The sequence below is a fragment of the Aethina tumida genome, chromosome 3 (assembly GCF_024364675.1).
Source record: "Aethina tumida isolate Nest 87 chromosome 3, icAetTumi1.1, whole genome shotgun sequence".
In the NCBI taxonomy this organism is placed as follows: domain Eukaryota; kingdom Metazoa; phylum Arthropoda; class Insecta; order Coleoptera; family Nitidulidae; genus Aethina; species Aethina tumida.
Genome location: NC_065437.1, coordinates 13,582,025 through 13,605,087, shown reverse-complemented (window position 1 = coordinate 13,605,087; position 23,063 = coordinate 13,582,025). Strand labels below are relative to the sequence as shown.

Here is a 23,063-nt window from a genome sequence, read left to right as displayed (position 1 = left end):
TTGAATATTAAAATACCGTTCCCTAAATAGTAGGAAAGCTTTTGACCCGTCCGAACTTAGAGAGAGACACCACGCATGACAGAAACAGTAGAAGTCTGCCCCATAGTTGGAGACTTACTGTCTTTATTGTACATGATGTTTTTTTCAGGATTCAGATGGATCAAACTCTTTTCGTACTGTATAATAATAGATAGATACGATTTTAAAAAATATTTTGAATTTGAAATTATATGAGAAATTAGAATTTTTTCAAGCTTTTTGTCAATTCAGACAACTCATTCTTTTCCTTAACTCCATATTTAAGTTTTTAAATATTCTTGTATTACTATTTTAAAAAACATTAAAATTATATTACATGATAAATTAGAATTTATTAAGATTTTTTTGACAATTTCAATATTCCTTTCTTTCCCTTAACCTTGAATTTAAATTTCTGAATATCTTTATATTAAAATTGAATAAAAATGAATATTTATAAAGTAGGAAAAGCAGATGACCCGTCTGAATTTAGAGAAAGACATCACGCATGACAGAAACAGTAGAAGTCTGCCCCATAGTTGGAGACTTACTGTCTATATTGTACATGATATCTCTTTCAGGATTCAGATGGATCAAAATCTTTTACTTACTGTATAATAATAGATAGATACGATTTTAAAAAATATTTTGAATTAGAAATTAAATGAGAAATTAGAATTTTTTCAAGCTTTTTGTCAATTCACACAACTCATTCTTTTCCTTAACTCCATATTTAAGTTTTTAAATATTCTTGTATTAATATTTTAAAAAACTTTAAAATTATATTACATGATAAATTAGAATTTATTAAGATTTTTTTGACAATTTCAATATTCCTTTCTTTCCCTTAACCTTGAATTTAAATTTCTGAATATTTTTATATTAAAACTATTAAAAATGAATATTTATACAGTAGGAAAAGCGTATGATCCGTCTGAATTTAGAGAAAGACATCAGGCATGACAGAAACAGTAGAAGTCTGCCCCATAGTTGGAGACTTACTGTCTTTATTGTACATGATGTCTCTTTCAGGATTCAGATGGATCAAAATCTTTTACTTACTGTATAATAATAGATAGATACGATTTTAAAAAACATTTTGAAATTGAAATTAAATGAGAAATTAGAAATTTTTCAAGCCTTTTGTCAATTCACACAACTCATTCTTTTCCTTAACCTCCATATTTAAGTTTTTAAATATTTTCGTATTACTATTTTAAAAAACATTAAAATTATATTACATGAGAAATTAGAATTTATTAAGATTTTTTTGACAATTTCAATATTCCTTTCTTTCCCTTAACCTTGAATTTAAATTTCTGAATATTTTTATATTAAAACTGAATAAAAATGAATATTTATACAGTAGGAAAAGCGTATGATCCGTCTGAATTTAGAGAAAGACATCAGGCATGACAGAAACAGTAGAAGTCTGCCCCATAGTTGGAGACTTACTGTCTTTATTGTACATGATGTCTTTTTCAGGATTCAAATGGATCAAACTCTTTTCGTACTGTATAATAATAGATAGATACGATTTTAAAAAATATTTTGAATTTGAAATTAAATGAGAAATTAGAATTTTTTCAAGCTTTTTGTCAATTCACACAACTCATTCTTTTCCTTAACTCCATATTTAAGTTTTTAAATATTTTTGTATTACTATTTTAAAAAACATTAAAATCATATTAAATGAGAAATTAGAATTTATTAAGATTTTTTTGACAATTTCAATATTCCTTTCTTTCCCTTAACTTTGTATTTAAATTTCTGAATATTTTTATATTAAAATTAAATAAAATTAAATATTTAGGAAAAGCGCTATTTGTAATTACATGTAAATTTAGTGTTCCGTTGAAAATAACAAAGATAATGTTATTTCGGGAGAAACCGGAAACGAAATTTTGTTCAAAATAATTTAGAAGAGTAGTTCAAGTCAAATTATAATTGCTATAAAAATTTCAAAACAATACTTTTTTCTGTTATCCATAATTTTCTAATAAATAAGTTAGGTATATGATAATTATTTTAACACATATATATTTATTTTTTAATCGAAAAAGAAAGAATTACATTAAGTAATTATATACTAATTAATTTTCTAAACAAGTTTATTTTTGTGTAACATTTTATAAAAAGAGCAAATCCACTCGGTTAATTACTGCTTGTGCAATTAAAGAAAGTGAAAAATGAGAACCGTGCACATGTATACATATATCTAATTGCGGAAGAAGATACATGCAATTGTTTTGCAATTCTATTGAAGTCTATAGAAGATGCACAAATGCAAATTCTGTGCTCATCAAACTGTCTCGTGAACTGTAAGAAACTAACAAGAATTTTCAGTGCATTTTCTATTGTAACGAGTGTGAGCACTGAGTGTTATCTGAATAAAATGTGAGGCACACGTTGTTTCGGTAAAACGAGTAAAACCTGTCGAACAATCGCAAACCGTCTATGACCGAGGATTGCGCAATGATATCATTAATATTAATTTTTCCTGTTTTCAACCGTTTCAATGCGAAATGCAATACATTCTAATATGTAAAATTATTGAAAAATAATCACAGCAACTTAAGTTAAGTCATCTATAATAACCGTCTGCACGCATAGTTGGACGGTTGACATCGTGTGTTCTTCAGACGTTTCAAAACGTTCGGGGCGGTCTACATTCAAAATGCGGGCCATTAAAAAAAACTGTAATAGTTATGTAATGCGTGTTCGAGATAATTGTGTACGGTAGATTAATAAAGTTGATGAGCAAAGCATGTTTCTCAAATAAATTATAAGTTGGGAAGTGCAACTGAGCCAGTGTTTAAGCTATTTAATGACGGAACTGGTGTGCCCGTTTCGGTGCGCCAATTTCTAACCAATGTGCTGGGAAAGAAAGACGAACGAATTTAATTAATGTTCAATTGATAATTGCTAATTTGGTCTATTTCACAAATATATTTAAAATAATGTAGTTTTTAAGGATTATTTAAGGCTAATTTATCCATTTTCTAGTGTTTTGGGCTTTTAAAGAAAAAATTTTGAATTAAAGTCTTGAATTTAGTATCTACCAATATTCCGGGTAAGAAAGACAAAAGATTTTGAACAAATTTCATTTGATATGTAACTTGACTTGTCTAAAATAATTTCTTGAAAATAAACCAATATACCTAATAAAGTTTAAAGAAAAAAAACATGAATTCAAGAATTGACATTAGGTGTGACATTTTATAACTATTTTACTTAGAATTTTATATGTCACTGAAAAATGTAAATATATACAAATGTCTCATTTTTAAAACACTAAGTCTACGTCACTTTCCTTAAAAAAACATTTTAATTTCAAAGAATTATAATTCAAACAAACATAATTTCACATATTTAAAAATCTGAAATGTTTTGATTATTGTTAAATATAAAATTAACAATTTATAATAAAGACAGTCCAGTTGAAATGCGTTAGTTTTTAAAGAAATCTATTTAATGTCTAATAAATTTGTTGTGTAATAAGATATTTTAGTGCCAACAAAATGTAAAATTATAACCAGAAGAGACCTGTCGATTTGAAATTTAACAGGCTATCTATTAATGACTAATTGTTCCGGTATATAGGAGTCTGCAATCCGAAATTATTATTAATATTAACTTTAATTTTCTTCAGAGTTTATATGTAAGGAATTTTAGGGAGCCTAATTTTAAAAATAAACTCGAAAATATGAAATTCCAGATGCCGGAATTAATAAGAAAATTCAGATAATAATTTTTAAAAGCATAATAAATAAAGATCACAAAATATATTATATACAACGAAAAAAAGGCATTGATTTAAAATATTTCTACTAATTGCAACTTGACTTGAACTACTTTTCCAATTTGGTCTGAACAAAATTTCATTTCCGGTTATGCCGGAAGAGACATTAACTTTGGATTTTTAAATTCTTTATATAATTGCAAATAAACCACAATATCATAATTTAACAGGTACAAAACAAATGACATCATGATACCCTACTATCAGTACATATAGGAAAATAAGCTGTGTTATTACGTTCTTGGTAAAATCTTTAATAATATTCATTTTATGTATGTATGCTTTTACCAATCGAAATAAAATTAAACGTAAATAACGAATAATTTGTATAAAATTTGGAAGTACTACTACTGACTTCTTACGAATGGTCTTTGGTGGCATAAACCATTTATAAAAGTACCCAATTAAGAACCAACCTAAAGAAAATTGACAGTTTTCGAGGACATTCTCATACATTGTTTTCAATTACTGTTGAAATACGGTATTATTAAAGAAGAATAATTGAATTCGAAGTTATAAACTAATGAATATATGGCAAATAAACCACAATATTATAATTTAACAGGTACAATACAAATAATATCATAATACCCCACTATCAGTACATATTGGAAAATAAGGTATGTTTTTACGTTCTTGGTAAAATTTCTAATAATATTTATTTTATGTGTGTATGCTTTTATCAATCGAAACAAAATTAAACGTAAATAACGAACACTCTGTATAAAATTTGGAAGTACTACTACTGACTCCTTACGAATGGTCTTTGGTGGCATAAACCATTTATAAAAGTATCCAATTAAGAACCAACCTAAAGAAAATTGACAGTTTTCGAGGACATTCTCATACATTGTTTTCAATTACTGTTGAAATACGGTATTACTAAAGAAGAATAATTGAATTCGAAGTTATAAACTAATGAATATATGGCAAATAAACCACAATATTATAATTTAACAGGTACAAAACAAATGACATGATGATACCCTTGTTGTTTTACGTTCTTGGTAAAATCTCTACTAATATTCATTTTATGTGTGTATGCTTATACCAATCGAAACAAAATTAAACGTAAATAACGAACACTTTGTATAAAATTTGGAAGTACTACTACTGACTCCTTACAGAATGGTCCTTGGTGGCATAAACCATTTATAAAAGTACCCAATGAAGAACCAACCTAAAGAAAATTGGCAGTTTTCGAGGACATTCTCATACATTTGTTTTCGACTACTGTTGAAATACGGTATTACTAAAGAAGAATAATTGAATTCGAAGTTATAAACTAATGAATATATGGCAAATAAACCACAATATTATAATTTAACAGGTACAAAACAAATGACATCATAATACCCTACTATCAGTACATATAGGAAAATAAGCTATGTTTTACGTTCTTGGTAAAATCTCTACTAATATTCATTTTATGTGTGTATGCTTTTACCAATCGAAACAAAATTAAACGTAAATAACCTTACACTCTGTATAGAATTTGGAAGTACTACTACTGACTCCTTACAGAATGGTCCTTGGTGGCATAAACCATTTATAAAAGTACCCAATTAAGAACCAACCTAAAGAAAATTGACAGTTTTCGAGGACATTCTCATACATTTGTTTTCTACTACTGTTGAAATACAGTATTATTAAAAAAGAATAATTGAATTCGATGTTATAAACTAATGAATATATGGCAAATATTATTGAAAATACTGAATAATATTAATTATCTACAGATAAACTAATTATCTACTCATTATAATGTACATATAATTAATATTTTGTATCACATTATCAAAAGATTTTATATATACGCTGAGGATCATTATTAATTTTTCATTTTTCAATTATGTTTGAGACATTCAGAGAGGGTTCAGATGTTGAATGTGGTATAAAATCAGCGTGGCACTTTTTATTGTTTTATAGGATTTTAGACATTTCCTTGTAATCCCTATCTTTTGTTTTGCTTTTTTAATACCTTGAATCACTGTTTGATAAAATGTTTTATATCTAATATAAGTTCCTCCGAGCACTTAATTGAAACTATAAACCAAGGTCTCGCGGTTCTCAAGTAACTTGACTAACGCTTGTACTTCTCGGAAAAACCATTTATTTCCTACAAATTTTAGTAAAACTTATGTGTATTTGTAACAAATTTTTTGTGTTACGTTTAGGAAATCCGGATAAGTGACCCCTGTACGGTGGTCAATCAGAAATCATTTATTTTGTGACAATAAACTTTCACAACCGTACTTTATTTACATAATATTTATGCAATAGTAGTAATTATTAATTGGTTTCTAAAGAGAATAGAAAAAATATTTATCCAATAAATCCTACACATATTTATTTATATCTACACGAGTTTTAAAAATGAAAAACCAGACGTAGACAATAATAAGACCAATTGTTAAATTTTAAAGTGAAAAATTTTAAATATTTTATCACAAATACATTATTCATTTGTTGTGTCTGCAAAATTTGAAATAACACACTACCAAAATTCCTTAATGCAAAACCTACTATTGTTAATAATTTGTTGATTCATCTTATTCAATACATTCTGTAACTAACTAAACCTTTTGAGAATCGTTCCCAAACACAATTGACATTTAATCATTCAGCAGTAATTAGACTAAAACATTCAATTTATACATTCTTTTGTTCTACAAAGGCAATGACACGAAAAATTCTCTCTCATCCAAAAAGAAGACAAAATAAATTTGAAGTGCCGACTTGGTATTTATAAATATGACCTTGACTATATTTAAAAGCCGTAAGTTTCAGGGTGGACGTGAGATATCTTATTATCGACGTCATTATGTCTGATAAGTCACATCCTAATTAACTTTAGTGTGCTTTAAACACGTTTATGTATCTGGAGAAAGAAAACACAAGTTATTAATTGTAGATTAAGATCACTGAGATTCGTCATTCATAAACCACATTTGCGTCAATTAGAGAAAATCGTTTCCGTGCAAATAATTGTATTGGAAAAACAACTTGTATTGTTGTAAGTTGACTTTTGTTATCGCTAGTTGCTGAACTTGCATTTTACCTAGTCTTTTGAGACATTCCTAATTAGTTTTATCAAAACTACTCACTGTAATTAGCAACGATCTTGAACTTTGATGTGTTTCCTTTACTGTATGAATAATGTGATTATGGAGTATGAATCACATTAGTGAGCAACAAAAATACGATTCAAAAACACAAGTCAACAAATAAGAATGTTTAAAGTATGTCTTTGATTGCAAAATTCGCGACCAAAACTGAATTAAAGTATTATTACAATGATTAATATGGAAACCTAGAAATTATCAGAGAGAGAGTATTAAATGGCAAGTCATTAGGAAATTATAATGTTAACTTAATTGATATCACTTTTTAAGAAACTGCCTTGAATTATTGTAATTTTCATTTAAATATCATTGCGAAATTAATATTCAGGAAACGCTATTTGCTAAATTTGCGTCGCTGAAGTTTCGGAGTAGATTAGTTCGCTCTAATTAGTTTCAATTAAATCAAATTATGAGATGCCAAACAGGATTTCATGTTACATAATTTGCACTCATTGCAGACTTCTAATCCACTTAAACCATCGAACAGTATTGATTTATTGTCTATAAGAACTAAGACGCTTCCTTTGAATATAATTTCATAATGTTCCGATAATTTGATAAATTGAGTTGGTTAATATTGAGTTAAACCCAGAAATCAACGAAACCACAGTTTTTAAATAAATAAATGCAGATAGGAATAATAATTATCTGGATGTTGGAATCAGCAAAATATGATTCACAATTTGTTGATTATGTTAAAAATAAATAAAAACAACAACGGCGATGAACTCAAGGATTTTTAATATGTAGGTACAACAGTGGTTATTAATATAGGAGCTTTTTAAATGTTATGACCGTAGTTTACTTAATGTGAACTGTAAAAATAATAATAATTTAATAATACTGTTTTATATTTTACTCCAAAAACTATTTTATTTATTCTATAACGACTTCAATTTTGAAAGTAATTTATTTTTATTAACTAATATATGACATGCTTATATTCTTTCACTCTTCTTGATTTGCTGTGAAGAGTTCGTTTAAATTTGTATAATTTTCATGTCGAATTTAGTTAAAAATATGATCCCACATGTTTTCTGTAGGGTTGGTCATCAGGAGATAGCTTCAGCCAAGACAAAATATTCATGGTTTGATCATTTAACCAATCCGTCACAATTTTGGATTTACGTTTGGGATTGTTACCGTGTTACCCTGTACATAAATAGGGATAAAGGGGGCCTAAGACAGAAGCAGAAAAGCATTCTCACATCATAATTAAACCACCACCCTGTTTCGCAGTGAATATAACAAACGTTTTGTATAGACTGGACCCTGTAGAACTTCTAACACTGGACGTGATTTTGAGTAAATCGAAATCAGACATTCATATTATTAATAGAAAGCTGGATTTTCTTTACAGGTCTCTAACCAAACAAACATCTATCCACTAATCTTCTTCTTATGGTCCTTAAGCTAAATTTCAGCAAGTTCTGCTTCCTCCAGGTTGGTTTTAATTTGAGTTGATGAAAAGAATTATTGTTTTTTGACATTCCAATTACCCAATTATCGATTTTTTCAAGCTAGTTGAGTATTTTTATAAAACATCGATTCTTTGATCTTTTGGTTAATTCATCACAATTTTGGATTCATCACTGTTTCTCTCACAGATGGAAGCAAATTGTTGTTTAATAAAACCCCCTATATAATCCATCCATGTATCCTTCTAAATGATGAACGATGAACCTGTCAGAAGCAGGGAAACATCCCCATGCCATAATTGAACATGTGTGGCGTGTAGTTATTAAGTAGGACTGTTCTGATCCTCAACAAATCAAAATGTGCTCAGTAATAAGTAATTTTTTACTTTTCTGAGACCAAATAAATCCTATAAATACACTAACTTGTCACGGATCTTGAACCAACTTCAATCCATTTCCTCCAGATTGATTTTAATTTAAGTTGACGATAAGAATAGACTTTTTCGAAATTGAAATTGTCTAGAAATTCATTTTCTTTGAAACTTTGTTTTTTATAATTCTGAAACTGATTGACTTTTAACTGTGATCTATTTGTTTCTCTTGTCTCTCTAGTCTTGGTAACGCTAAATTATAATTTTTCTTACAGAGTATGATACAACTTTGTCCAGCAAATAATAAAATTAAATTGATCAGCTAAAGGATAGTGAAAAACAATTAAGAAATAAACAATAAACATTACATAAATATAATATAAAAACTTACCACAAAATGTGGGTGATCTCGTAGAAGTTTCAAAATAAAGAAGCTGAAACAATATTATTTAGCTTCAACATTAGATATTCAAGACAAATTTGAAAATGCATTTAAGTTTCTTGTAATGATCAATCATTCTTTCATTAAGATATGGAAACAATGGACACGAAAGCCTCTCAACATTTACTGCAAATATAAGTTATATCTGTTGAACGTTACCAACGTTAGATAACTTTGTATACGCAAAGCAGTCTTCAATATTAAAACAAATTTGTTCTACATTTGAGGAAAAACGTCTAATACCAAAGATTGAAAAACCTCATCATAACCTCATTATGTTTATTGAATTATTAGATATATTTAGTAATAATTTCCTTAAAGAATACTCCAATTAATTCCCACTTTCACTTGATCACCTGTGAAAAACTGTAGAGTGACTGCATTTCCCATTGTTTACCCAGCTTATCCTTTGAACAACTTGAATCGCTTAATAAAATATGTATATTATTGATGAGGCTATCTACCCGTAAACACGACATCAGTCGTCAAATTTATCATCGATATTAAAGCGTCATAGCTTGTCGTACAAAAAGATTGCCCGTACCCGATCAAAACGTGCCTTAATTAAGATTCCGTATGGCCACCAAGGCAATTTTGCGGTGGAGACGCGTGTACGGCACAAAGACCGCATGTCATCATGTACGGTGCAACGACGCTCTCCAAGGTGATCTCTCTCACAGTTCCGTTTACGTGGAAACCGTCTTATGCGGTGCGACACAAACTAATTATTCTCTAAAATGCGGATACGTGCTATTTTCCTGACAGCATCTCGCCGATTAATTATTTGTGTGGTGGCCTTGGCTTAAATTGCAATAAGTGTAACTGTAAATAAAAAACTGAAACCTTGTGTACGGTATAATTGCAGTAATTTACAATGAGCCTGCCAGAAATTTTGCATACTGTCGTCAAACGAATGCAGGTGAAATGGAACAATTGCAAAATTGTACGGTATATCACAAGAAAAGCACAAAATAGCTATTGTTATTGGAAATATGGAGGCATATTATGTGACGGGTTGAGATGCGTTTGTTGCAACACATGAAGAACGAAACTGACGGAAATATCTACTGAGAGCTATTTTAATATATCCGATCTATATTAGTTTTCTACATAACATACCCTACCACACTAGTTACAAAGTTATTTCTTGTATTATGTGGATACAGTATTTTTGTTTGATAGCGGACTATATTTTAAGCTAAACTTATAACAGTTTATCGATTCTTCGTGTCCTTTGTTCTCTCTGCGCTTCTGTATCTACTTCCTACTGATAATAACGCTTCTATCTCCATGTTTATTAATTATGGTATACTTTATGACTCGACACGAGACAGCAAGAGAGTCTGTTATGATATATTTATTATTTCATAAAACGTATAATAACTAAAGATTACTGAATGAATTACGAATCATTCAGAAACATTTCTATTAGACTTTAAAGTCTTAATATAAACAAAGCACACAATCAATCTTCTTATAAGCTATTAAAATTCATGAAACAAAACGCGGATGTGAATTACTCTCGCATCCATATTAGTTTACAAATAGTATTTTGTTTCTTATTAATTTATTCAAATACAAAGTAAGAATCACACATTTTTTCTAAATATATACAGGTATAATACACTTATTTAAGGTCTTAAACAGGTCTGTTTGGCCAGACTCAGTTAATCCTAAACAGTTAGCTTCTTCCTTACCTTTATTTAGTTCTTCCACCACTGAGTTTTTTATAAGAATAATGAAACATTAATTTGGATTTTGTTTATGGATTTTATAAACCAATATAGTAATTCCATTATAAACAAAGCTCCTAAAGTAGTGCTATGTATATGTAATATCCACGATACTTTATATTTGTTTCTTTAATTGTTACCATTAGTTCCCCGAATTATCTGATGCAACATTTGAATACTGAGACTGACATATATCCAGACTAGGTTATTTTTAAGATTTTTTTTTAGTTTTATTTAGTTTTCCACAAAATATACCCACTGCATTAGTTACAAAGTTATTTCTTGTAATATTTGAATACGGTATTTATATTTGACAACTTGGGGCGACCATATTTTAAGCCAAAATTAAGTTATAACAAGTTATTGATTCTTTGAGTCGTTTGTTCTCTTCGAGCTTCTGTTTCTATTTTATTATAAATTATTTGTATGGCTCAATGTGATAGACAGCCAAACAGAGAGTCTGTCATTTTACATTAATTATTTGATAAAATGAATAATTTCTAAAGGCTACCAGTGAATGAATTGCTAATCATTCAGAAACGTTTACTATAAACAATGTTGTACAAGACAAAGAATACAATAAATTTTCTTATAAGCTGTTTAAATCCATGAAACAAAACGCGGATGTGAATCATTCTGCCTCCTTATAACTTTATAAATAATATTTTGTTTCTTAATTACTTCATCAAATAATAAGTAAGAATCAGACATCTTATATTTGTGCTTATATACACATCACATCACAAAAATAAATTTATTTAAATCTGTTTGATCAAACTCCATCCAAAAATGTTAATTTAGATTTTCTATACGAATTTTATAATCCAATACAATAATATATGTAATATCCAAGATGTTTTATATTTGTTTCTTTAATCGTGTTACCAGTAGTTCCCCGAAATATAAATATGTTTTAACATATACCGTATCAAAAATGATGAGCGTGTCTACTCGCATATTGAGACGGAACATCAATACCCCTTTGTAAACAAAAAGGAAAGATATACATGCAATTATGTGGGCGGGCCGAACTGACTGGAGGGGATCATTTGGTTTTGCTGCGTTTAGCATGCGGTTCGTCTCCGCAGACGTTGTTTTTAGTATATTTTATTTAATTTTTGGGATACATTTTTATTTTGAAAAAAGTAGTTTATTTTTAGAATACTTATTTTTGTTTTTGATATACCCTCAAAAAATATTTCATTTTACAGATTGAAAATTATACAAAGTTACGGAATTTAAATGGAGCATCCGAAGAACTCGAACTACATCCCTACGCATACGGAGAGTTACTAAATGCATTCGCAAAGATTAATTTACATTGTGCGCCGGCGCGCACCAGCACGGCGCATTGTCTCTGAGAGTAGGGATTCTTACTACCGGGCAAAACTTTTCTCTCTTTGTCGTGCATCCATCTCTTACAACATCCAGACACGAAGAGCATTTTTCGTACGGTATACTTATTGTACTATGTTGTAACTAATAGAATGAATCTGACAGAAATATTTACTGAGTTGGTATAAAATATCTGTTAGTTATTAGTTTTCCATACACAGTTGTTTCTTGTATTACAATATTGAATACAGTATTTTTATTTGATAACTTGGGGCGACTATATGTTAAGCCAATATTAGCTTAGAACAGGTTATTTCTTCTTTGTGCCCTTTATTGTTTGCGCTTCTGTATTTTCTTTGTTAGGCCTGATTTTGTTTAAAAAAGTGAGAATCAGATATCTAATTTTTTGTAAATGTATACAGAAATAATGCACTTATTTAAGACCTGTTTGACCCAACTAAAGTTAAATTTTAGCAACTGACAGCTTCCTTATCTTTATTTAGTTTTTCTAGCACTGAGTTATTTATAAAAATAATGCGTTATATACATTTATTTGTATGAAGTATAAAACATTCATTTAGATTTTTTTATGGATTTTATAAACCAATATAATAATTTCATTACATGTAAACATTGAATGTGTTTGTTTCCAAATAGTGCTTAATATGACGTACCCATGACTCTTTATATTTGTTTTTATAATCTTGTTATCAGTAGGTCCCCAAATTATAAATATATGTTTAAGATTGTGATGCTCATGTCGTAGCACGTTAATAATGAAACTGGCAGAAATATCCACTGAGCTATTTTAAGATATCTGATATTTATTAGTTTTGCACATAACATACCCTATCCCACTAATTATAAAGTTGTTTCTTCTGTATGATAATAAGTGAAAATTAGTCTATACCAAATTATTAATTCTTTGTGCCGTTTGTTCTCTCTGTTTTCTACAAATAATGATGCTTCTATTTTCTTGTTTGTTTATTAAGAACTATTTGATAAATTTTATGACTCAAAATGATAAGAATGTCTCTCATATTATACTTATTATTTCATAAAAAGAATGATTTCTAGTAGTTACTACTGTATGAATTGCCAATCATTCAGAAACGTTTACTATCAGACTTTTAAAGCCTTTGACGTTCTTAGTGTAAACAATGTTATGCGAGATAAAGAAGCACACAATCAACCTTCTTATAAGCAGTTTAAATCCGTATTGGTTTAGAAATAATATTTTGTTTCTTATTCACTTGATCAAATACAAAGTAAGAATCAGATAAGTAATTTTTGTGCATATGTACACAAAAATAACGCGCTTATTTAAGACCCGTTTGGCCAAACTCCAGTTAAATTTTGGCAGCTGACAGCTTCCTTACCTTTATTTAGTTCTTCTGCACTGAGTTATTTTTAAAAATAATGCATTGTACACATTTATTTGTAAGAAATACCACTTTAGATTTTGTATATATATTTTCTAAACCGATATAATAACAAATATTAAATTCGTTTACATAAAATTTATATTTAATCTTTGATAATAATATAAATAAAAATTGAATGTAATCCTTCCCCAAGGAGTGCTTTATCGAAGATATGTTTATAATTTTGTTTATTTAATCATGCTATCAAAAGTTCCCCGAATTAAAAATGTGTTTCAACAACTTATCTTCAAAATATAATTTCCAATAATGTTCTAGAAATGGAGAACACAAAATACGATTCTCAATTAGCTGATTATGTACAAACAGTTTGTAATAATCTCATAATTTATGTAAATATTAAAAAGAAACTGACCCCAAAGTATTTCTTGGTATGTGTTAATCGTCTTATGGGTAGTTCCCCGACTTATAAATAAAGATGCTGATTGTGAATAAATTCGAATCAGACGACTGATTTTATATACTTTATAAATCAACGAACTGATATCCAACAGTAAATATGATTATTGTATCGCAACTGATTGTATGGTCTGTTTATCATCCAAATGTCCCATATATTCAAACTCTTAAAAAACGTGTCATTAAGTCGACGAACATAATTGCAAAATTGTCAGTTTTCGTTGCCCAGTAACGAATCTACTGGTACGACACGTTTTACACATTTATCGATATATATATATATATATATATATATATATATATATATATATATATATATTTTTGGTAAGTATAGTAAAACTTTTTCTCGCCGACAACTTTCTATTGTGACACGAAGATGCGGGTACACATTACGATTTCATTATGCGTCAATAAAACCGATACAGGTCAAAAAATCACAGGGACAATGCAAGTTTTAATAATTCCTTTGTTGGGATGATGTTCCCTCAGTTCTCTACAGAATAGAATGATAATATTCTCTTTGCGTAGTCACATACGATAATACTGCGGTCTTGTATTGGTCATATCAACCGTTTTCAATTTCTGATAACTAGAACCGCAAATGTTTGAGGAAAAAAATAATTAATTTTTTTATCAATAATTAAATATATAAATTTGATTAATCTATATGTGTTTGTGCTCTTTAAAATCACGTTGGGAAGGTTAATAAACTGCTGAATGTCTCGTTACTTCTAGAAAAGATAAGACAAAGACAAATCGAATTCAATACAAATGAATCAGTGCATCAATTAAACTGTCACAATAACTTCGATGACTCAAAGGTGGAAAATTCTGCACAATGATGTGAAAGCCACATTAGGCTTTTCCAACTGAACCAAATCAACTGATTTAAACCTAAGTGCACCTACAGTTTCTAGGAACCGATTAGAAAGGTGCACGTACATTAGCATAGTTCCAAGATTGTTATACAACTACGGTGAAAATTAAATTAAATCCGCAACATGAATCAAAACCGAATTCGTTTTTTGGTCAGATTGTTGTGTTTACATAACAGAAAGACATCGTGTGAAAAGGGCGTCATAAGAACAACATTCTTGGTCCGGCCATAAAAACTGGTTCTTAAATTTTTCTTAGACTCGGAATGTACTAATCTTGAATACCAATTATTACGTGCCTTGTATTTTTCAAACCAAAACCAACCGACGGTTGTCATCTCATTTACTCCTTTTATTGACGAAATTGCATAATGTGTACTTGACCTAAAAATGTCCCCTTTTAAAATTGCAGAGGAAAAACTGTGACGTGAAGCAACGATCAAATTTATTACGTTCAAACATTTTATTTCCATGTTTGGACGTCGTTTCTGGAAAATTTATACGTTGTGTATCACATAAAATTTATAGGTGTTTACACAAGGATCCGTATGGACGATAAGTAAGTTGTTTAAAATTTTAAATTTACATTTCTTTAGTTTTGACAAAAATTAAACATATGTTTTCTTCATAAACGTATACAGTGTGGCCCATTTGAAAGCGAGACACCCCCATAAATTTGTATTTTTTAGCCAATTTTGATAACTTTTCTTTCAATTGTATTGTATGAAAATATGTACTTATAGACAAAATGTCACGTTTTTCGGCCTAAAACCAAAACCTGCTGGATAATTTTTTAGGCATGAAAATTGAAGAAATCATGAAACTGAACTACTGAATTAAGCATCCCCTGATATGGATATATACCAAATTTCATGAAAAATATTACTCTATAGGTACATACTTTCATGTTTTACATTTTAAAAAAAAATTGTTAAAATCGGACATAAAATATTAATTTTGTGATGGTGTCCCCCTTTCAAATCGTCCATTTAATATTTGGTTTTGTCCTAAAATATCACAATAAAATAATTATTCAATTTTAAGGATTACCTAGGAAAAAGTAATAAAATTTGTAGAAATAATTAATAGTGTTAAATACCAATTCTAAATTATCTTTACTTTTTAATGTTATATAGCAGTTTAAACATTTGTTTGTGACAATTGGAAGCCTTTGGACTATGAATACAATTGCACAAACACTTAAATTAATTAGTTGTAATGCTAATTTTGTAATTTCTTTCAATAACAATAATAAGCTACCTGACAATGATAACTTTTTCACTGGGAAATGCAACAATAAAATAAATAACATTAAAAAAATTTAAAATGATTAGAAAGTAAGTAAAATAGTGATTATGTAGTTAAAATGACAATTCTAATCCAGGGAATCCTTGTAAAACAATGTCATTCAGCAGGAAATGATTATGTGAATTGTATTTGGTGAAATAATAAAATTAACATCTTATTTTAACAAGCTGCCATGCATACGTAAATAAGAAACAACTGTGTTTCATTCAGTAATCTCACTTTTAAAATGAATTGTTTAAAATAAATGTCACGGGTTGCTCCCATAAAACTGCAAACATGGAAAGTCTCAAAAGTGATTCATTAATCATTTTTTTTTGGGTTGACGACACCAAATTTAATTATATTTTTAAAAAACAACGGACTGACACACATTTAAAGAAAACATTCCCATTTTAAAATTTATGCGTTAGACTTTAGAATTGAATAAATTAGCTGGTTGTACATTAGGAATTAGGTTATTAAATTGATTAATCTTGGCCCGCAGTTTTGCGATTCAAGGTCTCAAATTTTGCATGACAATTGCTCCGTTATAATGTACCCAGCATTATGTCGTTTCATAAAATATCGATTACGTAAATATTTAAATTGGCTTGGCGTACGTACGGCGAAAATATGAGCAATTTATTGAGAAAGTGCAAAGTTTGCACTTTTCAAATCAACGCGCACCAATATGTTGACCCAGAAATTCACAGCCAACCGGCGTACAACATTCCTGTAACCGATTCGTCGATTTCTAAGGCACCAGGAAAAGATTGTTGTCCTTGTAACCGCAGAAACTCTTGAAGATGAATCACCAAACAAAAAAACCATTTATAAATAAACATATTAGCAAAATTATCTAATCTAGAACACACGTGGCACCCAGAGCAGTACGGTAGCATCTTTCTTCAACACCAACACGTTCTGGTACTTAGTAATTACAGTTAACCCATGACCAACATTCGTACGTTGAGTCTAATATTTCCTGTAAATATTTCTGTGCTGTTGATCGTTTTGCAAACTTATGATACCAGTGGCGGCTCGTGAGGTTTGAGTCTGATGGGGCACACTATATATAGAACAAAAAATAAAATGATCATGTAAATTTAGTTCGCAAGATAAATTTTTCAAATCTAAAGACCTTTTTACACCAAATATCTTTACTACCCTTTGAAAATAAAAGACAGCAGCAAATTAGTTTATTCCTTACTGTATTTCCCATTAACCAGTCAAATTTATCGTACCAATAACTAATAAATTCGCGGTTTTTTGTCCCATATTTGTTAAAGTATTCAATATAGGAATTGGACGGTTTAATTCTTTAATAACAAACAGTTTGTCATAGTAATTTAAACTGGAAATATTTAATAATACGTCAAAGGAATTGCTTATGTTAATAGGAACTTCGTTTGTGTCAGTATTTGGAATTATCTCATTGGGTAGAGGCACGCCTCAGCACCCCTACCATTAAAACAATAGACCGATCTCAAAGCGCATACACGAATGATGGAACCAAATAAAAATATTCAAGATTCACCTATGAAACGAGTCGTCGCAAAGAGGCACATTTAAAAATTCCTCTGGAGATCTCTCACATAACATATTTATGAAATTTACAACTGTTATTGTTTGTTTAATTATTTGCTTGTATTATTATTATTCTACCTTTCTTTAAATATTAAGTTATGTTAAAAAAAAAAACATAAAAAATGTATTTTTTAATATTCATGTTAATGTCAATAAAAACATTTTCATAGGTGAGGCACTGCTTCACCAAATTCATCTGAGTAACAGCTACTGATCCATACAGAAAGTTAACATTAACGATACTGGGAAACCAGATTTTATTCATTAATTTTGTAACCCGAGGTTCTTTGAGGTTGCAAATGTAATTTTCCCGGGAAACCTTATAAATTAGTAACGTAATTAATTTTTAAAAAATTCGCAGTATAGTGCTTCAGTGCACGGTATTGTTTTAACGTAAAAATTAAATTGGCTTGTTAGATGAATCATATTAATATGTACACATATGCGACTTCCTCGCAATTGTGGGGTACAGACATGACAGAAAAGGACGCGGGATTAAATAAATTAGCATTAAATGAAGTTCCAGAGACATCAACTGAAAACTTTTAATAGCTAATTTTAATTTGGATTTTGTACATATTCATTACTATCTAGAAAAGGTGTTTTATTATATATATAAATGTTGATAAGGTATGAACAATAAAAGTGAACAAAACATTAGGATAACAATGAATATCATGAACTTAAGCCTAATAAATATTTACAGTAATAAAATTTAATTAATTAGACATTAGAAATAAATTTTCTCATATATTAATGCAACAAGTTAAATTAGGAGCACCAATTACTGCTTTAACCCAATTAAATTTTAAGAATCGCGGTTAGTCTGATTGTGAGACTAATAACAATTGCTGTCTGATTCTTGAAAAGATTTCTCTCTCAATATTCATAGACATATTGACTGAAGGGCGTTCAGTCTTCTAACGCAAAGAACCTACGTCTACCTGTTTACAAGACTAGATGACCTTAGTTAACTGGACAGTTCATTTAAAGACCACTATCCCCACATCCACCGACTAAATTAAACCTCAATTCGACACATCACCCTTAAATTAAACGCAAGTTTAAAAGATCATCAAAAAGGTAAACGGTCATTTTGTTTCATGCATGCATTTACCTGCATGAACCAATAATTGTTATCAAAACTCACCATAAATTGCAGAAGAAATTAAATAATATAAATCAAAAGTGCACAATGTAACTAAGTGTAAAACAAATCAAAACAAAAACAACACGCAAATGTTCAAAATAAACAAATACACACTCCTCGACGACAAACGCTAAACTGGAATTTGTTCGTACAAAAATCCCACGACCAGAATCTGTCGACTGCGCACGCCCCAAACAAAATCGTGCGCTCAAATAAAAACTTGCACCGGGGGTTGATTGATGCATTGATTTCTGTATTTTATGCTATTAACAATGTTTCGAAAAAACACCATACCAAATTTTTATTTAAATTATCGAAAATTTCGAATTATAGTTAATTAAATATTTTGAATCTAGAGGACGACACTTCAAAGCAGTTCTAAGAACACAAATGCGAACTACCGTTGGTTCGGCGCCTTTGAAGCCAGATGACGCCACCAATTTAATTAAAACAAATCGTCCACTGAAGTATTTGCATTAAAATCAATATATTCTTTTAAAATTTGTTACTTAAGTCCACACATTCACCTGTGCGGTAATTGCAGGATTATATAAAAACTCAGAAAAGCTTCCCCCCACTCTAGGGCAAATATTTCGTTTTATCCTAATAATGATTCAAACGAAAAAAATAATTACGATTAATAATAATCGGCAACAATGTTACGCTGTTGTCGATAGTTGCACGTCAAGTTTATTTTATTTTCCAATTAGATTTCAGTCAGGTTAGGTTTTTGAATAATTCCAATCCGATTATGGCACAAACGGAAGTTTCAAGCGAGAAAAAAGCAGAAAGTAAATCGTCTGAAAAAAAGGAGAAGCCCCTAACAAAGGTGATAGTGAGGCGTTTGCCCCCGTCGATAGATTTGGAAACGTTTCTAAATCAAATATCGCCAGCACCGGATTATAACTACATTTATTTGGCGAAAGGCGACAGCAGTTTAGGAGAGAACTGCTTTGCCAGGGTGTACATAAATTTTATTTGTCCTGAAGACGTGTACAACTTCAAAGAAAGGTTTGATAACTATGTGTTTTTGGATAGTAAGGGACATGAATATCCTGCAGTTGTTGAGTTTGCTTCTTTCCAAAAGATACCCAAAAAAAGGGGTAAAGTCAGAATGGATCCTAAATGTGGGACCATTGAATCTGATCCTTTGTATTCAGAGTTTGTGAAATTGATCAATAAACCAATGGAACAAGATGAAAAACCTGAATATTCACTACAATTAACAACTGAAAACAAAAATGACACAACCACCCCATTACTTGATTATATTAACAACAAAAGGGCGGAAAGACAGAAGTATAGGGAAGGAAGACGCGAAGAAAGAAAAAGAAAGGAGTTGGAGAGGAGGAAGGGAAGAGAGGATGAAAGAAAAAGAATTAATGAAGAAAAATCTCCACATAAAACAGTTGTAATAAAACCACAGGGAAAAGCATCACCAAAGGAAGATAAAACTACTGAAGATGAGGTTGAAAGAGATACAGAAAAAGAAAGTCCAGATGAGAAGCCTTCAAAAGTGTATGAAAGATCTTTGTTTTATAAGAATAAGGAAAAGAAATTTGATAAGTATGAGGAAAGAAGAAAAGAAAAGCCAAAATACAAAGATTTTTCGGAAAAACGTGATTTTAAAAGAGGTGAAGATAGGGAATATAGAAGCAAATATGATTATGACAAGAAGGAAAAGTATGAGTACAAAAAGGAAAGGTATGATGGATATAGAAAGGAAAAGTATGAGGAGCCATCTAGGGAAGAAACCAAGTCAACCAAAAAGGTGAAAAAATATAGTGAAAAACGCGAAGAAAGAAAGATGGAAGCTCAGAAGGCTGAGCAAAGAAAATTAGAACAAGCTGAGAAAAATAAAGAAAGTCCTCCAGAAGATAAGTCAGCACAAAACAAAACTCCAGAAAAGAAAGAAAATGTTGAAAACAAAAATTCTAGTGAAGCATCAGAGACGCCAAAAAAAATGTCGGAAAAAACCGAGAGAGAGAGGAAAGAGGAACTTAAGGAACAGAAGAGAATAAGAAATAAGGACAGACCAGCCCTAACCATTTACAGACCTGGAATGTTGTCAAAGAGAAAACAAGTTGAAGGGGACAATGAAAATAAATGAGATTTATTTGGTTAGATTGTATTTGTGAAAGAATTTAGTTATGTATGTATCAAATGGGATTTTAAGAATTTGTTATTGAATTTATTAATTTATAATATTGATTGTCTTGTTATTTACAAGTTGCATGCAGTATCAAACTGACTGTTTGGAGATGATGGTTTGGAAAAATAAAGATATCTGGTGATTTTCACATGCGTTTTATTAGAGATAAATATATGATATAGAAATATTTAAAAATTTTTGAAAAACTTACCCAATAGTTTAAAAAATGTCTCAACAAATAAAAATAGATACATACGTAGTTGACGTCAGGAAAAAAAGATCTATCCAAAAATATATATTAAACATCATAATTTAAGCACACCAAATTACATAGCTTAATTCGTAAAAAATATTAACTTAAACCTTGGAAAATTATGTGAGAGCTATGCAACTCGGCAAACGTGCGGTAAACATAACCAAATCTGTAATCCTAACCAACAATTTTCAAACAAAATGCATTTATTGTCCTTTAAACTGTGTATCTTCCGTAATTTAGTAAAAAAACGATACTATTGGAATACATGTAAACCACCTTGGAACATAATATTTTTTGGTAGCGATAATTTTTCGGTATACAGCTTAAAAGCGCTTTGTGAGGAATAGTAAGTGTACTGGTTACATTACATCATGTAATAAGATGTTTACTTTCAGTAAAAGTACTGAATTGTTGAGTAACATTGAGGTAGTAACAACGATCAAAGGAAAACCAAACCCAGTGCAACAGTTTGCCACTGAACAATGTTTACCATTACACAATTGGCCTGTGAATATACCAAAAAATCAGTATCATATTGGACTTGTTGTCAGTTTTGGACATTTAATACCTGAACAAGTTATAAACAAGTTCAAATAGTAAGAATATAGTATTGATTATTATAATAAACCCTATACTCAATTTGTTTTAGTGGAATTTTGAATGTACATGCAAGTTTACTGCCAAGGTGGAGAGGGGCTGCTCCAATCATATATGCAATAGCAAATGATGATAAAGAAACAGGCATTTCAATAATGAGAATAAAACCAAAACACTTTGATGTAGGTGATATTGTATTACAATCATCTGTTAAAATCACTGAAGATATGAAGATGCCCGAATTACATGAAAAGTTAGCCAAGTTAGGGGCTGGTAAACTAGTTGAAACTTTGCACAATTTGCCTGATAATTTAAGTAATGCCAAACCACAGAGCAATGAAAATGTTACCTTTGGTAAGAAATTAATAGATTGTTTAAAATAGTCACTAAAAACATATTTTAGCACCGAAAGTGAAACAAGAATTTGCTCAGATACAGTGGACTAAAACTGCAAGAGAAATTTATAATCTCGAAAGATCATTAGTGGGATTCTTAACACCCTACACATATTGGAAAGAATTACCTGTTAAGTTGTTTGATATTAAAGAGTGTGAATTTAAATTTTCTGATGAGACAATTCAACCTGGGTTTGTTGTGTTTGATAAAAGTTATAAAAACATAAAAGTTTTTTGTGGAAACAGGACATGGATTAGTGTTGAAAAACTTGGTGTTCTAGGAAAGAAAATAATGAGTGGTGTTGATTTTAACAATGGATATTTAAAAAAAGAGAAAAGTGAAAATAGGTACTTTAAATAAAATAAAATATTTATAGATAAGCTTTTTATTTATTTGCAAATGGTACAATTATATAATGATTATATTACATATTTTGTTTATTGCTCGCCAATATACAGTTTATTATATTTATTTTTATAGTAACTATATATTGTTTAATGATGTTTTACCAATTATTATAAAACGACATATAAGATTTGTAAGATAAAATAATAATACCCTTTTATTAAAATTAATGTAAGATTCTAGTACAATTGAAAATTTTCGTAACTCATATGAAATTACATAAATCTAAGTGTTGATAAATCATGCAGGGAAGACTATTACATCGCTGGACAG

General features: G+C 29.6%; 3 protein-coding genes across 8 annotated transcripts in view; 2 read left to right on the top strand and 1 right to left on the bottom strand.

The window, feature by feature from the left end:
• Positions 1-19,115, bottom strand: part of LOC109603588 (protein draper) — a 28,425-nt gene extending 9,310 nt beyond the window's left edge. For 5 of the 6 annotated variants that reach the window (XM_020020074.2, XM_049965708.1, XM_049965706.1 and 2 more), the window contains exons 1-2: positions 18,985-19,115; positions 9,126-9,168 (exon numbers count right to left, since the gene is read on the bottom strand). The gene's annotated coding sequence lies outside the window, so the exon portion shown is untranslated. The remainder of the gene's footprint in view (positions 1-9,125; positions 9,169-18,984) is intronic. The other variant, XM_049965705.1, reaches the window with a different exon arrangement.
• A 536-nt stretch (positions 19,116-19,651) lies between these two features.
• On the top strand, positions 19,652-21,284 carry LOC109603580 (regulator of nonsense transcripts 3B). The gene has a single exon (XM_020020066.2). It carries the CDS (start codon positions 19,736-19,738, stop codon positions 21,092-21,094), a length of 1,359 nt encoding a protein of 452 aa, XP_019875625.1. The 5' UTR covers positions 19,652-19,735; the 3' UTR covers positions 21,095-21,284.
• A 258-nt stretch (positions 21,285-21,542) lies between these two features.
• Positions 21,543-22,765, top strand: LOC109603584 (methionyl-tRNA formyltransferase, mitochondrial). Its single transcript, XM_020020069.2, has 4 exons — positions 21,543-21,738; positions 21,788-21,988; positions 22,042-22,343; positions 22,393-22,765. The coding sequence occupies exons 1-4, from the start codon at positions 21,590-21,592 to the stop codon at positions 22,743-22,745; spliced, it is 1,005 nt and encodes a 334-aa protein (XP_019875628.1). The 5' UTR covers positions 21,543-21,589; the 3' UTR covers positions 22,746-22,765.
• Positions 22,766-23,063: the final 298 nt, after the last annotated feature.

Coding starts and splice junctions, on each gene's coding strand:
- LOC109603580 (XM_020020066.2), top strand. CDS start 19,736: ATGGCACAAACGGAAGTTTCAAGCGAGAAAAAAGCAGAAAGTAAATCG.
- LOC109603584 (XM_020020069.2), top strand. CDS start 21,590: ATGCATTTATTGTCCTTTAAACTGTGTATCTTCCGTAATTTAGTAAAA. Junction 21,739..21,787: donor AAAGCGCTTTGTGAGGAATA/GTAAGTGTACTG, acceptor GTTTACTTTCAG/TAAAAGTACTGAATTGTTGA. Junction 21,989..22,041: donor GTTATAAACAAGTTCAAATA/GTAAGAATATAG, acceptor AATTTGTTTTAG/TGGAATTTTGAATGTACATG.